At 47.5% G+C, this 19,639-nt stretch overlaps 1 protein-coding gene across 1 annotated transcript; it reads right to left on the minus strand.

Annotated features, from left to right (window-relative positions):
- Positions 1–2,559: 2,559 nt before the first annotated feature.
- Positions 2,560–3,705, minus strand: LOC122199911 (interferon-induced transmembrane protein 1-like). The gene is made up of 2 exons (XM_042905296.1): positions 3,432–3,705; positions 2,560–2,921 (listed from the first exon to the last, which is right to left on the minus strand). Exons 1-2 carry the CDS (start codon positions 3,612–3,614, stop codon positions 2,727–2,729), a joined length of 378 nt encoding a protein of 125 aa, XP_042761230.1. The 5' UTR covers positions 3,615–3,705; the 3' UTR covers positions 2,560–2,726.
- Between the last annotated feature and the right edge of the window lie 15,934 nt (positions 3,706–19,639).

Consider the following 19,639-nt stretch of genomic DNA (forward strand, 5'->3'; position numbering starts at 1 on the left):
TGGTAGGCAGGTCTGCCACCTGGTGGCCCGTGTCCGTCTTTAGAGATCTGGGCAGGTCACTGTCCACACACCCCAGCCCTGAGGACGACTGGGTCTACATCTGGCACAGCAGCTGACGCGGGGCTCCCGCCGGGCCGGTCTGCAGCACTCCACTGTCTCTGCCAAGGTCCTGGGTCTGGGGGTCAGACTGGTGAATGAAATGGGGCTCTGGTGGGGGCCAGCACCGCTGCACCCGTTAGGTTCGAGGGTGGCACTGACTTCTGCTGCCCTTCGGGATGAGACACTGTTCTTTATTTGTCTCCCGGTGGGGGGGGGGGGTGCAATTGCAGACGTCTCCACCTGGCTGGCCCCACCACCACGGCTCTGACCCTGAGGGCCACTGATCCAATGTGAGGATGAGCCAACCACCCTTTCTTTCTTTTCCGGTAACTCGTCTGAGGAGCGGAAACTGCCTCCCTTCTGGGGAGTTCCAGGGGCCCCCCTGAGAGTTTGATTTGGGCCTGGAGCCCCTGATTCTTTGGACCCGATGTGCCCGACCTGAAAAAGAGGCCAGGATGAGGCTTTGGCTGTTGAGATACTTACCTGGGCCCTGAGTCCAACAGTATTTAAGTGCGAGTCTCATGTCTTCAGGGTCCGGTACAAAGAACCCAGCCTGTGCTGCCGTGCGGAAGCTCTGAGGGATGTGGTTTGGCCCAGGGCCCTCGGGTGGCAGCATCCTTCCCCCGGGGTTCCACGCTCTTTCAGTCCCTGGATCTGTTCTGAGACCAGCTCACAGTGCAGGCTCAGGGACCTGCTTTCCCATCCCAGCCTCCTTGGCTGGAAGAAGCTGAGGAGCATCGTTTGCCTGTCCTCATGGCCACCGGGCCATCCCAGCAGGCAGTTATTAAGCCCACTTGACCTTCACATCCTACCGTCATTGCTGTTTCCCTGTCAGCCATGTCCCGCCGTCCACAGCACTGAGTGACACGGCTGGCCCTCACCCTCCATCTGTGACAGCGGTGTCCTACCGTCCTGCCTGGCAGAGCCATATGGTGGCTTCTCCAGCTTCACCTGCTCTGTCCTGGGATTCAGGACGTAAGTCCGGGCAGGAGGGCAGGAAAGTGGGAGACCGGGAATGAACTGAGGAGGCTCCAGGGAACGTGGGGTGTGAGGCCCAGTAAGTGCAGGGACAAGCAGGAGAGCTCTGAGCAGGACAGGCAGGAACTGGAGGTCGGGATACAAATGCGCACAGCTGGCCAGGTTCCACCCGCTGCGGTCCCAAAGGCTGAGCCCCCTGTCCAGCTGGGCAGGGGCCTGGGGCACGTGGCCGGCCCTTCCCCTGACCCTGGCTGGCCCCTGGGCCATCTGGAGCAAGCCCTTCCGGGACCCAGAGGGCCGGATCCACCAGCGTCCCCTCTCCACCCCCCACCTGCCTGGGGCCGTCCCACTGCCACTCACACCCCTGGGACCCCTGCGTGCTTCACGGCCCACCCAGGGCACCCCAACCAGAGTCCCGCCCAGGGACAGGGTGTGGACACCAGGGTGTGTCCAGGGGTGTGTCCACCCACAGGTGGACACCAGGGGTGTGGACCTTGTGCGGGGACTGAACCGGGAACCCAGCGTGAAGAGCTGCAGATGTCAACGGGAGGGGAGCCGCAGGGACTGACCTGGCCCCGCTGCGGGGACCCAGGCGAGCCTGGCTGTCCCAGCGGGCGAAGCGCACGGAGACGAGGGGCTCCCTCCCTGACACCCGCCTGTGGCCACCGGGACTCACCACCAGCCTCTCCGGGGTGGCTGTGCAGGGCCTGGGGGCTTGGCCACCATAGTGCGACCCCACCCCGTCCCTCTGGGGCCTGGGACAGGAATGCCTGCCCGGGGCAAGCTCTTCCTGCAGGGCTGAGGATGGCCTCCGGGTCCCCAGGTGCAGCCTGGGCTCTGGCAAAAGCTCACACCAAGGCCTGAGGCCCCAGCGGCTGGGAGACCCTTCCTGGGGCACCGGGCAGTCGCTCCCCCTGCAGGGCCGGTTCCGTTTGGGTCGAGGGAGTGAGTCCTTCCCCTCAGGCTTCCTGTCCATCGGGGCCTCCTCGCCAGGTCTGATGATCGGCTTCTGCAGTCAGCCCACGGTGGAGAGCTCTGTCCCCACTCCCAGCCCCAGAGGAGCAAAGACAGAGCTGGGGGGCTTGCCGAACGCAGCGAAGTCTAGAACTCCCAGGAGGGGCTGGGAGCCCGCGGCTCCGTCCGCTGCGCCCACAGGTGCCAAACCCCACGGCCATCGCAGAGGGCCCGAGCCGCCCGTTCACGTTCTCTCCAGCACCACCCTGCCACACACCTGGGGAGGGACCCTCACCCTCAGGCCCAAGGGTGCTCTGCACACGGGACCTCCTCGCGCCAGGGTCCCCTATCCTAGGACCCCGGTGCAGCTGTTGTTCCCGGCAGGAGGCCAGAAACCAGCACCAGCTGAGGACATGCCCTGCCCCAGCCAGAGCTGCACAGCTGGGCAAGGGGGGCGGTGGGCTCGGTCTCAGGGGCAGGCTGGCGACTCCCGGCAGGGCCCCCCACCCAGGGGACATCACCGCACCGTCACACACAAGGGTACTTTATTGCGTTCAGTTGTGGTCAGGGAAGTCTGCTTAAGCACAGGGTACAGGGGTGGGTGCTGAGGGACGGGCCCAACACAACAGCCCAGGAAGCATGGGAAGCACAGCCACAATGGATGCTGGAGGACTGGTGTCTCCTGCCATGAGCAGCTAGTGGTGGCCTCTGCTATTCTGCATAACCCTTAAAATGATATGGTAGGCCGTCATGTAGGCAATCACCAGAAGAACAATGAATCCAATGGTCAGAATGATGCCCAGGACCAGGGCCCAGATGTTCAGGCACTTGGCGGTGGAGGCATAGGTCTGGGCCCCGATCACGTCACCCACCATCTTCCTGTCCCTAGACTGGGGAGAGGAGATGGAGAGTGGGATCAGGGGCGGGTTCTGGCGACAGCCAGGCTGGTCCCCGTCCACAGCAGCCTCCACATGCCCTTCGCCCCGGTCGGGGACCCACCCCCCCCCCCCTTTCCCGGAGCCTGAGCAGGACAGTGGCCCTTGGGTCCCGTCCCTGCTGGGGCCTCCAGCTCCTTCTTCAGACTCTCAGCCTCTCCTGGAGACCCCAGGGCGCCCCCTCCCTCTGCGTAGGTCCAGTCACTGGCCTCTCCCACTGAGAGGCAGCTTCCGGTGAGTTCCTTTGTTCTTTCTGGGAGAGCCCTGGAGCCACATCTCAGTCTGAGGGATGTCCTTGGGAACTGGGGACAAAGGCCACTCCTGGCCGTCCCCGGGCCCCTCCTGCAGCCTCACTGCTACCACGCATGGACTCCCCATCCCCCCCTCCCCATGCCCTCGGGGCAGGCGGACCTCCGCAGGCTCACCTGCACTTTCTGGGAGAACCCCCCCAACACACACACCCACCTTCACGGAGTAGGCGAAGGCCACGAAGCCCAGGCAGCACCAGTTCATGAAGATTGTGTTGAACAGGGACCAGACGATGTGGTCGGGCACGGACGTCTCAGTCTGGATGTTGATCACGGTGGTGGCCATGGGAGCTGAGCTCTGGGGCCCCTCCAGGATGTCCACCTTATTGTCCTTTAACATCTCCAGCTTTGGAATGAGCAGCTGTCCCAGGTGAATAAGCGTTGGGAAATGAGTTTCTGATGCAGAGAGGGAGCAGGTATGGTCTGGACCCTGATAGGGTGCTCAGGGCCCCTCCTTCTCCAGGGTACATTTAATTTCTCAGAAGTTTCTCTTTCCTGTTTTGCATGTGGGTGAAACTGGCAGGCACTAAGGAAGTCGGCCAGCTACTGAGAGTCAGTTTCCACCAGAGCATGGTGGGACGAAGGGCTGTGTTTACCTCGTCTTTACTTTCTGTTACTATAAGTTATGTAACTCGTATTCTATATTACTTGATTAAAATTTTTTTGAATGTTTTTATTTATTTTTGAAGGAGAGAGAGACAGAGCATGAGGGGGGGGGGGCGGGCAGAGAGCGAGGGAGACAGAATCCGAAGCAGGCTCCAGGCTCTGAGCTGTCAGCCCAGAGCCTGTCGCAGGGCTCGAACTCACAGACTGCGAGATCAAGACCTGAGCCGAAGTCGGACGCTTAACCGACTGAGCCACCCAGGCGCCCCTTGTATTTTTATTCATGTAAAATGCATAACAGAACTTGCTGCTTTATCCATTTTACGGTATCATTTAGTGGCTTCTTGTACATTCTTGTTGTGCAAACATTACTCATAGTTAATCACAGAACATTTTTGTAACACAGAAACCGAATCCCATATGGATCATTCAGTCCTTCCTGATTTCCTCCTCTCCCAGCTCCTGGCATTCACTGATCTCTTTGGCATCTCTCTTGATTTTCCTCGTCTGGGGTGTCATGTGTATGGCTTTGTGTAATGTGTGGTCCTCTGAATGCCTTCTTCCACTTCAAATAATGTTTTGAAGCTGAATTTTGTTTTAGCATCTATCACTACTTCTTTCCTTTTGATGGCCAAGTAATACTCTGTCATATGGATATACCACATTTTGCATCCAGTAGTAATTTGCTGGACATTTAAACTGTCTCCGCTACTTGGCTACTATTAATAATGAGTGTTTCATTCATTCAGTGCCCAGTAGTGGATTCTGTTTCATTATCTGAAGAACTCTGCCATAGCGTTTTCCCTACTGGCTGCACGGTTCTATCTCACAGCTGCGGGTACAAGGATTCCCATCGGTGCACGACAAGGCTGTCGGCTTCCCGGTGCTCAGCTCCAGTGTCCAGGACGCCCATGCTTGCTGTGGGGGAGGCATCTCACCCCCCATGCCGCCCCCGTGACCAGGTCTCAGTTTTTTAGGAGCCTGCCCCCGCCTGTGACCTTTCTTTCCCCGCGTAGGTGGGAAGGAGCAGCGGGGCTTGGAGGGGTATTTCCCTTCTCCATGTTGGTTAGGCTCTTCCTGAGGCCAGGTCTTTGCTAAGGAGGACAGAATACTCTGGGCATATTTCAAAATGTTCATGTTCTCTTCCCCGCCAGAAGCATCAGGGGCTTTTCTGTACTCTTCACTCTGAGAATGTGGTTTTCTCAGCCCCCTGGAGCTGTAGGAGTTTTACTCCCTCGACTTGGTCCTCAGTCCCCCTGGGAGTCAGTACCTTGGGGGGTTCTGGTAAGTGAGCCCCTCTTCTCACCTGTGCCTCCAGTTTGGGGGCTGTGGCTGCGATTTCTGAAACAGCCAAGGCGAGATCTTGGTTTCCAGTTTCTGCATCTTATTTCCTGTTGTGAAGCCCAGAGTGAAAACCTCAAGAAAACCTCCAGGGTCTTTTCGTCACCACAGACCAGACGTCTGTTTGTGTTGGATTTTTAAACTTCAGTTACTGCCCTTTTCAGCTACTGATTTTTCACATTTAAAAAAAAATAATTTATACCTTTTCATTGGTGTTCTCTGTTTTGTATAATGTTGCCTTGCACCTTTCTTCACCTCCTTAAGCATCTTTCCTTTAGCTCTGTGATATTCGTAAGGGCTGTTTTGAGTCTTTTCCTGTTAAAGCCAATATTTGATTCTGTCACACGCAATCCCTGCTACCTACTCTCTCTCTGGAGTGTGGGCCATATTTTCACGTTTCTTTGCTCACCTCCTCAGTGTCTGTTGGAACCAGTGCAGTTCAGACAGTATGTGGTGGTAGCCCTGGGTACCAGCCCCCACCTTCCAGGACTGCTATTTGCTTGTTTAATGTTTAGTGTCTGTTTATGGCTTGCTCCTCTTCCTCAGCTAGATTTTGAGCCTGTTCCCTGGAGCTGCAGGTGGGAACAAAGGTCGGCTTCTATCTGAGGGACCCCCTCCCCCACCAGCCATCTAGGAGCTGAGTGCTCAGTGGAGGGAAAGCAGCTTGCCTCTCCTGGCATGGAGAGCCTCTATCTCATGACCCAAAGCAAGGACAATCGGGGGCTCATGTTCTCAGTGCTTCAAGCCCCAGGAAGAGCTTCTGTTCCATAATTGGGAGCTGGGCAGAAGAAGGGAGCCCCAGTCTCCCACTTGACCCTACTGGGGCTCAGCCTCAGGCAGCTGGGCCGGATAAGAGGCCATGAAGTCCTCCTCCTCCTCCTCCCTCCGGCTGAGTGCCAGGTAAAGGGAACCCTGTGCCTGGGTGCTCCGGAAAAGTCTGCTCCTTAGGACCTGGTGGGGAGAGGGAAGGAGAGGGAGGGCGTACTCTTGGTTGCTATGGCACAGGTTTACCTTTCTGTCTACATTTTCATAGATGTTCTCGAATACATCTTTGTTCACTTGCTGCCTATCTTTAGGGCCGTTGCCAGAGGTTTTATGTGGTTATTTTGAACAATCACCACCGGTTTCCCTGGCGAGTGTGCCAGCTCCTGCTGCCATGCTGGAAGCCTTTCCCCCGGGAGTTTATCAGAGGCATTTCTCTGTGGTCTGGTGGCCGCCCTGAGCTGCGGCTGCAGACTCCTGGGCCCAGTGAAGGGAGGGCCGCCCTGCGGGGGTGGAGGGGGGCATGCTTCCTCTCCCCAGATTCTGAGACAGAGGCTGAGGCTGCCCTGACCCTTCCCTGCTGTGTACCTGGGGTTCTTCGTCCTCAGGTTAGATTTCAGAATCTGGTGAGAATTTCCATCCTGTAGGTGGGGCTCTCTAGGAATCATGGACCTTGTTCTGGAAATCATCAGCTTTTTCTGTCCGGTGGTTACGGCTGCCTTGAGCATCTCAGAGATTTCCAAAATGGTTGATTTGCATGAAACTGGTGGAAACTGGCCCAGGCCGATGAAAGCCTTACAGACGCCATCTGCCACCTTCCTGCCTCCAGACTCTCCATCACAGCCAGTGGCTCCTACCGGTACTGGGTCTGCTAGTCCCGGGGAAGGGGTTGCAGTGGGTAAGTGACTTACGTTCTCCTGGAGTCAGACAATGCTGCCCAGCCTTCCTGAGATGCAGCTCCAGGGACAGACCTCCTGTGCAAGGTGGCCAGGTGGATGCCGGGCTGTGGACGCTCCGGACCCCCTGAGCACAAAGCTCAGCCTCAGGGCAGACATGGAGGGTGACAGAGGCGTTTCCTGTTGGGGCCTGGGGTCTTCCTTGTACTCATTCACCCGTGAGTCATTCCCATTCACTTCTTTAATATTTTCACATGTTAGCTTAGCATTTCTCTCTCGGGACATCCTTTTCCATAGGGATTATAAATTTTAATCATATATATATATATATATATATATATATATATATATATACACATACACACACACGCAATATTTCTCACCTCAGGCTGACCTTGAAGTCCTGCATGAGCAGGAAGTGAAAACCAGGGAAGGCTTATGAATTGCTAGAGAGTTGAAGGTGTGTCTCCCCCAGCCCCCAAACCCTTCGGCAAACACTGGGAGATTTATTGGTTGCAGGCATTTAATCTTTGTGCACACATTAGCTCACCACCAAAGTAACTGCACAGAAACTCAGTGTCTACACTCAGCACAGAAACAAAGGCCTCCCCAATCAGTGCAAGAACACCTCTAAACAAACAGCAACTATGACATCGACAAGAGTGTGGGCTGCAAAGCCTGCTGGGCAGAGGGCCTGATATCCAGGGCTGCCACATTATGTTATTGAAAATGTCTGCTTTTAGGGGCATCTGGGGGGCACAGTCAGCTGAGCCTCCTCCGACTTCAGCTCAGGTCATGATCTCACGGTCATGGGTTCGAGCCCCGCGTTGGGCTCCCTGCTGTCAGCATCCACCTGGTTCAGATCCTCTGTACCTCTCTCTGTCCCTCCCCTGCTTGTGCTCTCTCTCTCTGTCTCTCGAAACTAAATAAACATAAAAAAAACCCCAAACGTCCTGTTTTCAAACTGAAATTGTCAGATATTCAAAGAAGCATGAATACGCGGCCTACATGCTGAGGGAAGCATTCAGCAGAAGCTGTCTCTGAGGGGCCCTGAGACAATGTCTCTGAGACATTGGGTAACTCAACAAAGATTTAAAATATCAAGATGCAGTGCCTGGGTGGCTCGGTTGGTTGAGCATCCAGTTTTGGCTCAGGTCATGATACCACGGTTCGTGAGTTTGAGCCCCACGTTGGGCTCTCTGCTGACAGTTCAGAGCCTGCTTCAGATTCTGTGTCTCCCTCTCTCTCTGCCCCTCCCCCACTCGCTCTGTATCTCTCTCCCTTAAAACTAAACGCTAAAAATTTTTTTAATGAATAAAATATGATTGAGAAACCCCAAAGAACTCTTGTCTAATAAGTTAAAGGGAAATATGAGAATAGTGTTTTACTAAACAGAGACTATGTAAAGAGAAAACATTTTTAAAAGACCCAAATGGAAATTCTGACATTGGAAAGTGCTATAAGTGACATGAAAAGTCGGCCGGTCGGGGTGAGAGCACATTGGACCCATAAGAAGAAAGAATGAATGAACACAAAGGCAGGTAGTCGGGATTATCCTGCCTGAAGCACAGAAAGAGAAAGAATAAAGACAGATGAATTGGTCCTCAGAGGCTGTGGGACAGCATCTTCGGTACAACATGGGCATGAAGGGATCCCAGGGCAGAGGCGAGAGAAAGCACAGAGCAAGCATTTGAAGAAAGGGTGGCTCAAAACTTACATAATTTGATGAAAAAAATCCACATTAGTCCACATGTCCAAGAAGCTACACAAATTCAAAGAATGACCCCAAAGAGACTCACACCCTAGACACATCATAGTCAATCCATCAAAAGTCAAAGGCAAACTTAAATTCTCATCCTAATGAAAAATGACATCTCATTGTGATGTTTACTTGCGTTAGTTACCATGTGACTTAACAGGCTCAACATCTTCTCATGTGCTCATTGGCACTTGTCCGTTCTCCCTGGAGAAGGGTCTATTCCAAGGCTTTGCCACTTTGAAAGGGGTCATTTGTCTTTTTCCTGCTGAGTTGTACTCCACATCCCTTTGAGTCAGTTTGTAGATTGTGTGTTCGTGGGACTCCATTTCATCTAGATTATCCACCTTGTTGGTGAACAATTGTTCATAGCATTCCTGTAATTCCTTTATTTCTGGAGATAGGTTGTAATGTCCCTACTTGCATGTCTGGTTTTAGAAATCTGAGCCTTTTTTCTCCTTAGTGCATCTAGCTGAAGGTTTGCCAATTTTGTTGATCTTTTCAAAGATCCACTTTTGGTTTTGTTGGTTTTCTTTCTTTCTTCTTTTTAATATTTATTTATTTTGGAGAGAGAGACAGAGCACAAGTGGGGCAGGGGCAGAGAGAGAGGGAGACACAGAATCTGAAACAGACTCCAGGCTCTGAGCTGTCAGCACAGAGCCTGATGCGGGGCTTGAACCCACGAACCATGAGATCATGACCAGAGCCAAATTCGGATGCTCAACCAACTGAGCTGCCCGGGTGCCCTGGTTTTGTTGATTTTCTTTATGCCTGCTCTAACCTTTACCATTTCCTTCCTTCTGCCAGCTTTCCTTTTCTTTTGCTCTTTTACTCCCTACTTTCTTAAGGTGAAAGGCCATGTATAGATTTGACATCCTTCTCCTCTGTAAGTAGTAGTCTCTGCCTAGAGGAGTTCCCTCCAGAAGTTGCTCGTCCTGCCTCCCAAAATGTCTGTACATTTGGGTTTCATTTTCATGCATCTCAAAGTACTTTCTAGTCTATCTTGTGATTTATTACCCCGGATATGTTGTCTAACTTACACATTTGTGAATTTCCCTATTTATCTTCTGCTATAGAATTGTAATTATATTTCATTGTGGTCAAATAATATATTTTGTACAATTTCAATCCTTTTGCATCTATGGAGAATTGTTTTATGACCTAACGTGTTCCAGCTGGAGAATATTTCGTGTGCCCATAAGAACAATGTGTTTTCTTATGTTAAGTCTAGTAGGTGTGTACCTGTGAGAGGCTAGCCCAACAGTATCAGAATGGTGCCCCCATACACCAAAACTTCTGATTCAAATGTTGAATGTGATGAGTCCACACATCCACCAAGAGGCTGGGCCAAGGTGTATCTCTCCCATAATGATGAATTATGGGGAGAATGGGGTGGTCCCCAGCAGGTCCAAAAATGGTTTGATAGAGCAGAGCAAGGAGGCTGCTCGAGATGTTTGCGGTGGCTTAGGGATTGGGTGGGGCATGACTTGGCACATATGTTTTTCTAACCCTTTCCACCATTCTGTCTTTTGATTGAGCATTTACCCATTTACATTTAATACGATCACTAATGCCTTTTTTTCTATATGTACTATGTCTTATTTTCTTTTTTAAAAAAGTTTTATTTTATTTTTTTGGAGAGACAGAGATTGACAGAGCCTGAGCAGGGGAGGGGCAGAGAGAGAAGGGGACACAGAATCCGAAGCAGGCTCCAGGCTCTGAGCTGTCAGCACAGACCCTGATGTGGAGCTCGAACCCACAAATGTGAAATCATGACCTGAGATGAAGTCAGATGCTCAACAGACTGAGCCACCCAGGCATCCCTGTGTCTTATTTTCTATTTTTCTTATTACTCAGTAATAGCCTTATTTGTTAATTTTTTAAAACATTTATTTATTTTTGAGAGACAAAGAGAGACAGAGCATGAGCAGGGGAGGGGCAGAGAGAGAGGGAGACACAGAATCCAAAGCAGGCTCCAGGCTCTGAGCTGTCAGCACAGAGCCCGACGTGGGGCTCAAACTCGTCAGTCATGAGATCATGACCTGAGCCGAAGTCGGACACTTAACTGACTGAGCAACCCAGGTGCCCCAGTAATAGTCTTATTTGTATAAAATAGATCACTTGTCTTTTAATTTCCTTTCCCCCACACTTTTTTTTTTACTATATTTTTTGCAAGTGTGGGGATTAATATTAGCATTTTAATTTATAATAAACTGGCTTGAAATAATCCCACTTAATTTCAATAATATCCAAAACTTTTATCCCCCCCACCTGCATTCAGTCCTCCACCTTTTGTGACATTTTCATCACACACATGATATCTTTATTCATTGCATATAATGTTATCTGATATAAACACCAGATTTATCATGTTTCTTTTCTTTTCTTTTTTCTTTTTTTAAAATTTACATCCAAATTAGTTAGCACATAGTGCAACAATGATTTCAGGAGTAGGTTCCTTAGTGCCCCTTACCCATTTAGCCCATCCCCCTCCAGTAACCCTCAGTTTGTTCTCCATATTTATGAGTCTCTTCTGTTTTGTCCCCCTCCCTGTTTTCATATTCTTTTTGTTTCCCTTCCCTTATGTTCATCGGTTTTATCTCTGAAAGTCCTCATATGAGTGAAGTCATATGATTTTTGTCTTTCTCTAATTTCACTTAGCATAATACCCTCCAGTTCCATCCACGTGGTTGCCAATGGCAAGATTCCATTCTTTTTTATTGCCGAGTAATACTCCATTGTCTATATATACCACACCTTCTTTATCCATTCATCTGTCGATGGACATTTGGGCTCTTTCCATACTTTGGCTATTGTCGATAGTGCTGCTATAAACATGCGGGTGCCTGTGTCCCTTCGAAACAGCACACCTGTATCCCTTGGATAAATGCCTAGTAGTGCAATTGCTGGGTCATAGGGTAGTTCTATTTTTAGTTTTTTGAGGAACCTCCATACTGTTTTCCAGAGTGGCTGCACCAGCTTGCATTCCCACCAACAATGCAAAAGAGATCCTCTTTCTCCGCATCCTTGCCAACATCTGTTGTTGCCTGAGTTGTTAATGTTAGCCATTCTGACAGGTGTGAGGTGGTATCTCATTGTGGTTTTGATTTGTATTTCCCTGATGATGAGTGATGTTGAGCATGTTTTCATATGTCGGCTGGCCATCTGGATGTCTTGTTTGGAGAAGTGTCTATTCATGTCTTTTGCCCATTTCTTCACTGGATTATTTGTGTTTTGGGTGTTGAATTTGATAAGTTCTTTATAGATTTTGGATAGTAACCCTTTATCTGATATGTATATGTCATTTGCAAATATCTTCTCCCATTCTGTTGGTTACCTTTTAGTTTTGCTGATTGTTTCCTTGGCTGTGCAGAAGCTTTTTATTTTGATGAGGTCTCAGTAGTTCACTTTTGCTTTTGTTTCCCTTGCGTCCGGAGACGTGTTGAGTAAGAGGTTGCTGTGGCCAAGATCAAAGAGGTTTTTGTCTGCTTTCTCCCTGAGAATTTTGATAGCTTCCTGTCTTACATTTAGGTCTTTCATCCATTTTGAGTTTATTTTTGTGTATGGTGTAAGAAAGTGGTCCAGGTTCATTCTTCTGAATGTCGCTGTCCAGTTTTCCCAGCACCACTAGCTGAACAGTTCATCTTTATTCCACCGGATATTCTTTCCTGCTTTGTCAAAGATTAGTTGGCCATATGTTTCTGGGTTCTGTATTGTGTTCCATTGACCTGAGTGTCTGTTCTTGTGCCAGTACCATACTGTCTTGATGATTACTGTGATGCCTCCTGGTTTGGTTTTCTTTTTCAAGATTGCTTTGGCTATTCGGGGTCTTTTCTGGTTCCATACAAATTTTGAGATTGTTTGTTCTAGCTGTGTGAAGAATGCTGGTGTTATTTTGATAGGGATTGCATTGAATATGTGGATTGCTTTGGGTGGTATTGACATTTTAACAATATTTGTTCTTCCTATCCAGGAGCATGGAATCTTTTTCCATTTTTTTGTGTCTTCTTCAATTTCTTTCATAAGCTTTGTATAGTTTTCAGTGTATAGATTTTTCACCTCTTTGGTTAGATTTATTCCTAGGTATTTTATGGTTTTTGGTGCAAATGTAAATGGGGTCGATTCCTTGATTTCTCTTTCTGTCGCTTCATTGTTGGTGTATAGGAATGCAACAGATTTCTGTGCATTGATTTTATATCCTGCAACTTTGCTGAACTCATTAATCAATTCTAGCAGTTTTTTGGCAGAATCTTTTGGGTTTTCCATATAGAGTATCATGTTATCTGCGAAGAGTGAAAGTTTGACCTCCTCCTGGACGATTTGGATGCCTTTTATTTCTTTGTGTTGTCTGATTGCAGAGGCTAAGACTTCCAATACTATGTTGCATAACAGTGGTGAGAGTGGACATCCCTGTCTTGTTCCTGACCTTAGGGGGAAAGCCTTCAGTTTTCCCCCATTGAGGATGATATTAGCGTTGGGTCTTTCATATATGGCTTTTATGATCTCAAGGTATGCTCCTTCTATCCCTACTTTCTTAGGGTTTTTATAAAGAAAGGATGCTATATTTTGTCAAATGCTTTCTCTGCATCTATTGAGAAGATCATGAGGTTTTTGTCCTTTCTTTTATTGATGTGATGAATCACGTTAATTGTTTTGTGGATATTGAACCAGCCCTGCATTCCAAGGTATATATCCCACTTACTTGTGGTGAATAATTTTTTTTAATGTATTGTTGGAACCGGTTGGCTAATATCTTGTTGAGGATTTTTGCATCCATGTTCATTCAGGGAAATTGGTCTATAGTTCTCCTTTTTAGTGGGGTCTCTGGTTTTGGGATCAAGGTAATGCTGGCTTCATAGAAAGAGTTTGGAAGTTTTCCTTCCGTTTCTATTTTTTGGAACAGTTTCAAGAGAATAGGTGTTAACTCTTCCTTAAATATTTGGTAGAATTCCCCTGGAAAGCCATCTGGCCCTGGGCTCTTGTTTTTTTGGCAGATTTTTGATTACTAATTTGATTTCCTTAATGGTTATGGGTCTGTTCAAATTTTCTATTTCTTCCTGTTTCAGTTTTGGTAGTGTATATGTTTCTAGGAATTTGTCCATTTCTTCCAGATTGCCCATTTTATTGGCATATAATTGCTCATAATATTCCCTTATTATTGTTTTTATTTCTGCTGTGTTGGTTGTGATCTCTCTCCTTTCATTCTTGATTTTATTTATTTGGGTCCTTTCCTTTTTCTTTTTGATCAAACTGGCTAGTGGTTTATCAATTTTGTTAATTCTTTCAAAGAACCAGCTTCTGGTTTCATTGATCTGTTCTACTGTTTTTTTTGTTGTTGTTGTTTTGTTGTTTTTTTTTTTTGGTTTCGCTAGCATTAATTTCTGCTCTAATCTTTATTATTTCCTGTCTTCTGCTGGTTTTGGGTTTTATTTGCTGTTCTTTTTCCAGCTCCTTAAGGTGTAAGGTTAGGTTGTATATCTGAGATCTTTCTTCCTTCTTTAGAAAGGCTTGGATTGCTATATACTTTCCTCTTATGACCGCCTTTGCTGTGTCCCAGAGGTTATCATGTTTCTTAATGAAAGTGCCTTTTAAATCAGAAAAAAAAAATTATAAACAAAAATACATTTATACCGTTGTTTTACATTTCCAAATATAGTTACTTCTATGGATGCCTATACTTCTTCCTGTGAATTTGAGTTAGTGTCTACTGTTCTTTAATTTCAGCCTAAAGAACTCCTTTTAGTATTTTTGTAGGCCAGTTCTGCTAGCCTAGAATTCTTTCTGGTTTTGTTTATCTGGAAATGTCTGAATTCTCCTTCACTTGTGTGGCTACTTTGGCTGGACATAGAATTCTTGATTGACTGTGATGCATCATGCCACTGCCTGCCGGTCCCTGTTGTTTGGATGGGACATCACTTCTGGTCTTCCTGAGGATCCTTATACAGGATCCTCCATTACTTCTTTCTTGGGGCTTTCAAAATTCTCTGATTTTTCTCTCAGGAGTTGATTGTGTTGTGTCCAGGCCAGATTTCTTTGCACTTACCCTTTGTGGGCTTGTTGCACTTATTGGATATGTTTTTTACCACATTTGGTAAGTGTTCAGTCCTTACTTCTGCCTCTCTTCTATCACTCCTCTCCTTAGGGGATACCCTTATGCATGTGTTAGTATGCTTTACGGAGCCCTCCTCCTTCTTCTTCTCCTCCTCCCCATCTCCCTCCTCCTCCTCCCTCCCCCATCCTCCCCTCTTCCTCTTTCTCCTTCTCCTCCCCATCTCCCTCCTCCCCCTCCTCCTCCTACTTCTACTCCTCCTCTTCCTTCTTCTCCTCCTCCTCCCCATCTCTCTCCTCCTTCTTCTCCTCATCCCACTCCTCCTCCTCCCCCTACTCCTCCCTCCTCCTCCTTCTTCCCCTCCTCCCTCTCCTCCTCCTCCCCCTCCCCTCCTCCTGCCCTGTCCCCCTCCTCCTCCTTTCTTCCCCTCCTCCTTCTCCTCCCCCTCCTCCTCCCTCCTCCCCTTTTTCTTCTCCGTCTCCTTCTCTTCTCCTTCTCCTTTTCCTTCTCTTTCTCCTTCCCTCCTTCTTCCTGTTTCTCAGGCTGGATAATCTCCATTGACTTACTTTCAAGTTCACTGACTCTTTGTCTACTGCCTCTATTATGCTGCTGACCTCTTCTGTGAAATTTTCATTTTGGAGGATACTTTTCCACTCCATAATTTCTATTTGTTTCTTTTTTGATGACTTGTATCTCTTTACTGATATTTTCTATTTGGTGAGAGTTCCTGCCCATACTTTACTTTGTTTGATATGGTTTCTTGTAGTTCTTTAAACAGATTTCAGATAGCTGATTTATAGTCTTTTTTTTAGTAATTACAATATGTGGAGTTCCTCAGAGACAGTTTCTTTCTTTTTTAAAATATTTTCTTTTAATTTTTTAAGTGTTTATTTTGAGAGAGAGACAGAGAGAGAGCAGTGGAGGGACAGAGAGAGGAGACACAGAGTCCAAAGCAGACTCCAGGCTCTGAGCTGTCAGCACAGAGCCCAACCCAGGGCTCGAACCCACAAACCGGGAGATCATGACCTGAGCCGAAGTCAGATGTTTAACCAACTGAGCTACCGAGGTGCCCCTAAATATTTTTTTAATGTTTATTTATTTTTGAGAGAGAGAGATAGCATGAGCAGGGGATGGGCAGAGAGATGGGGAGGCACAGAATCTGAAGCAGGCTCCAGACTCTGAGCTGTCATCACAGAGCCTGATGTGGGGCTCAAACCCACGAACTGTGATATCATGACCTTATAGCCAAAGTCAGATGGTTAACTAACTGAGCCACCCAGGCACCCCGCTCAGAGACAGTTTCTATTGACTACTTTTTTCCCCTGTGTATCAGCCATAGTTTCTTGTTTATTTGCATTTATCGTGATGCTTTGGTTGAAAACTGGATTTTATTATTTCTTTTTCACAAAAATTGGACTTTTAAACTAATATAATGTGGTAACTTGGGAAACCAGATTCACCCCTTCCCCAGGGGGGCTATCTCCCCCTTTTTGTTGTTATTATTGCTGTTGGTACTATTGTCTGAAGCAATTCTGTTAAGTCTATTTGCTTTGTCCTCTACGACCACAGATGTCCCTGATGAAATCTGTGGTGAGCTAATGTTTGGACAGAGATTTCTCACACTTCTGGAGCCAGTAGGGCCCCTGTCTTTGTCAGGAGCCCTGGGAGCATGCTGGAGCCTGCCTGGCTCCACGTTCACTTCCTCCTTGAACACAGGTGAGAGTGTGGAACCCTGCCAGGTCTTTCTTGAACATGAACATAACCCTACCCATGTTCCTGGCTTCTAGAATCCTTGGAATATGTTGGAGATTTTGTTGATTTCTTTCTGTTTTTTTTTCTCCATTGAGGTGAAATTCACATAACATACAATAACCTTTGAAAGTGAACAATCTAGCAGCATTTAGTGTATTCACAATGTTGTGTAACCACCACCTCTCTCTAGTTTCAAAACTTTTCATCAACTCCAGAAAAACGTCTTATACCCATTAAGTATTCAGTATCCACTCCCCTTTTCTCCATCCCCTGATAACCACTAACCTGCTAGAAAGGTCTCCATGGAGTTGCCTGTTCCAGAGACAGCACATAAAAGAAATCATACAATATGCAACCTTTTGTGTCGAGCATCATGTTTTTGAGGATTTGTCCCTTTTTATGCTGAATAATATTCCAGTGGGTATATGTATCATGATTTGTTTATCCCTTCATCTGTTGTTGGGCATTTGGGTTGTCTCCACCTTTAGGATAATGCTGCCATTGTCACAGGTGTATAAGCTTCCTCTTGGGTAATTACCTAGGGCTGGAACTGCTGGGTCACATGGTGACTCTATGTTAGGGTTAATGGCAGGGGTACCACTTTACATTCCCACCCACAGGGCATGAAAGTTCTTGTTCTTTCACATCCTCATCAACACATGCTATTTTCAGTTTTACTGGTAAAAGCCATCCTAATGGGTATGAGGTGGCATCTCATTGTAGTTTTGATTTGCATTTCCTTAGTGAGCAGTGATGCTGAATATCTTTTCATGTGCTTGCTGATCATTTGTTTATCTTCTGGGGAGAAGTGTTGGTTCAAGTTCTTTGCCCACTTTAGAATTGTTGGAAGTTTTCAAAAGATCTCCTATAGACATCTCGTCCCCCAGCTTCTCCTCTGAAGCTCTCTGGTTACCTTACTGTCTGCCCCCTAATACTCTGTGCTGCCTCAAGCAGCCATGATGTTAAACAATTAATTGCTCCTGAAGTTTTTAAACAAACGTCCAGGGAGAAAATGTGTTCACACTGTGCAAATTCTGAGTTAGGCCAGAAGAGAAGACCACTGTGACTAGTGTATCCCAGGGCGTCATCACAGTGCTCAAATAGCGCCAAGTCTCTGGAAAGAAACTCCAGACTTCTTTCCAGGTGCTATGGTCACCTGGGAGGTTTGGGGGCTGTTGGATTTTGTGAAACTGGGCAAAGGCAACCTCACTAACCTGGCCAGCAGGGGGAGCTCTCGCCACCACCCCCACTCTGGGCGGCCCTTGGCATTCCCAGAGGAAGAAGGGCACCTTGCTTGTGGTTTTGACATAACTAGCTGTCCTAGATTGCAATTCTCTGCTATTTTGCTGGTAAAATACTGCTAGTTTTATTTTTAGGGTCAGCATTTTTAAGTTACCAAAGGGTTGGTAGGATTGGTTGATGGGATTATGGAAAATTAAAACACCACAAAGTTCACTGTTCTTATAAAGATTCAGATTTTCTTTTATTTTTGTTTATTTACTTATTTTGAGAGGGAGAGGGAGAGTGCACTAGCATGGGAGGGGCAGAGAGAGAGGGAGAGAGAATCCCAAGCAGGCTCTGCCCTGTCAGCACAGAGCTCGATGTGGGGGCTTGAACCCACAGACTGTGAGATTGTGGCCTGAGCTGAAGTTGGACACCTAACCGACTGAGCCTCCCAGGTGCCCCAGATTCAGTTTTTTTCTTGATTAGATCATACCCAGATAGTGCAAACATTTTGCTAATTTCCAGAGTCCTAAAATGTTTTATTCTTACAAGTTTTGCTTTTGCTCCTTCTTTTACGGCAGAGAGGATTTGGAGTGGAAAGTGTGTTTTACTTAAGCATTCTAGCTGAAAGCACCCTCTATATGTTTGTAACCGTGTCCACCTTCAAATAACAGGTACTGCTTCACTGATGGTGCAGGGAACTCATACGATGTGTTCCTAACTCCTCCCTCCCATCCCTCAAAACATTGCCATCATTCATTTTGCCTTGTTTATGCAATAATAACCAACTATTGTCACCACGGTCACCGTAACCTAGGAGCTACTCTTGGTTTTAAGTTTATTCATTTATTTTGAGAGAGAGCGTGCACGTGAGCAGGGGAAGGGGAGAGAGACGGGGAGAGAGAGAATCCCAAGCAGGCCCTACACTATCAGCACGGAGCCCTATGCGGGGCTCGAATTCACGAGCTGCAAGATCAAGAGCAGAGCCGAAACCAAGAGTCAGATGCTCAACCGACTGAGCCACCAGATGCACCCTCCCCCCCCCCCCACAGTAGCTACTCTCAATTTTCATTCAACTAAGAACAAGAATTAATGTTTTATTTTACCTTTGTTTATTCCTTCTCTGAGGTACTTTCTTCATGGAGATTAAAGTTTCTAACCTATATAGTTTTATTTCTGCCTGAAAATTTTCTTTTAACATTTCTTACAGGGTCTGCTAACAAATTCCTTGTTTTTGTTTGAGAAAATATATTTCACCTTCACTTTCGAGGAATAATTTCACTATATGTGGAATACTCCAGGTAAACGGATTTTTTTTTCTTCTTTCAATGTTGTCTTTTCTATAGATAAGGTGTATTGGTTGTTTATCTGGCTGCTTTCAATACCTTTGCACTTTGAATAGGATATGTCTTGGGGCGCCTGGGTGGCGCAGTCGGTTAAGCGTCCGACTTCAGCCAGGTCACGATCTCGCGGTCTGTGAGTTCGAGCCCCGCGTCAGGCTCTGGGCTGATGGCTCGGAGCCTGGAGCCTGTTTCTGATTCTGTGTCTCCCTCTCTCTCTGCCCCTCCCCCGTTCATGCTCTGTCTCTCTCTGGCCCAAAAATAAATAAAAAACGTTGAAAAAAAAATTAAAAAAAAAAAAAATGAATAGGATATGTCTTGGGCTGGGTTTGTTTTTTTTTCCCATCCTGAAATATCCCCTTGTAATGCTTCTCCCCTTAAAGTCTATGTTGTCCAGTATTAGTATAATAATTTTTTTATTTTATTGTTTATATTTATTTATTTTTGAGAGGCAGAGAGAGACAGAGTACAAGTAGGGGAGGGACAGAGAGGGAGACACAGAGTCCGAAGCAGGCTCCAGGCTCCGAGCTGTCAGCACAGAGCCTGACGTGGGGCTCGAACCCACGAGCCGAGAGATCTTGACCTGAGCCCAAGTCGGATGCTCAACTGACTGAGCCACCCAGGTGCCCCTCGACTTTTAAA

Source organism: Panthera leo, chromosome D1 (genome assembly GCF_018350215.1).
Source record: "Panthera leo isolate Ple1 chromosome D1, P.leo_Ple1_pat1.1, whole genome shotgun sequence".
Taxonomy (NCBI): Eukaryota; Metazoa; Chordata; class Mammalia; order Carnivora; family Felidae; genus Panthera; species Panthera leo.

Coding starts and splice junctions, on each gene's coding strand:
- LOC122199911 (XM_042905296.1), bottom strand. CDS start 3,614: ATGTTAAAGGACAATAAGGTGGACATCCTGGAGGGGCCCCAGAGCTCA. Junction 2,922..3,431: donor CCTTCGCCTACTCCGTGAAG/GTGGGTGTGTGT, acceptor TCCTCTCCCCAG/TCTAGGGACAGGAAGATGGT.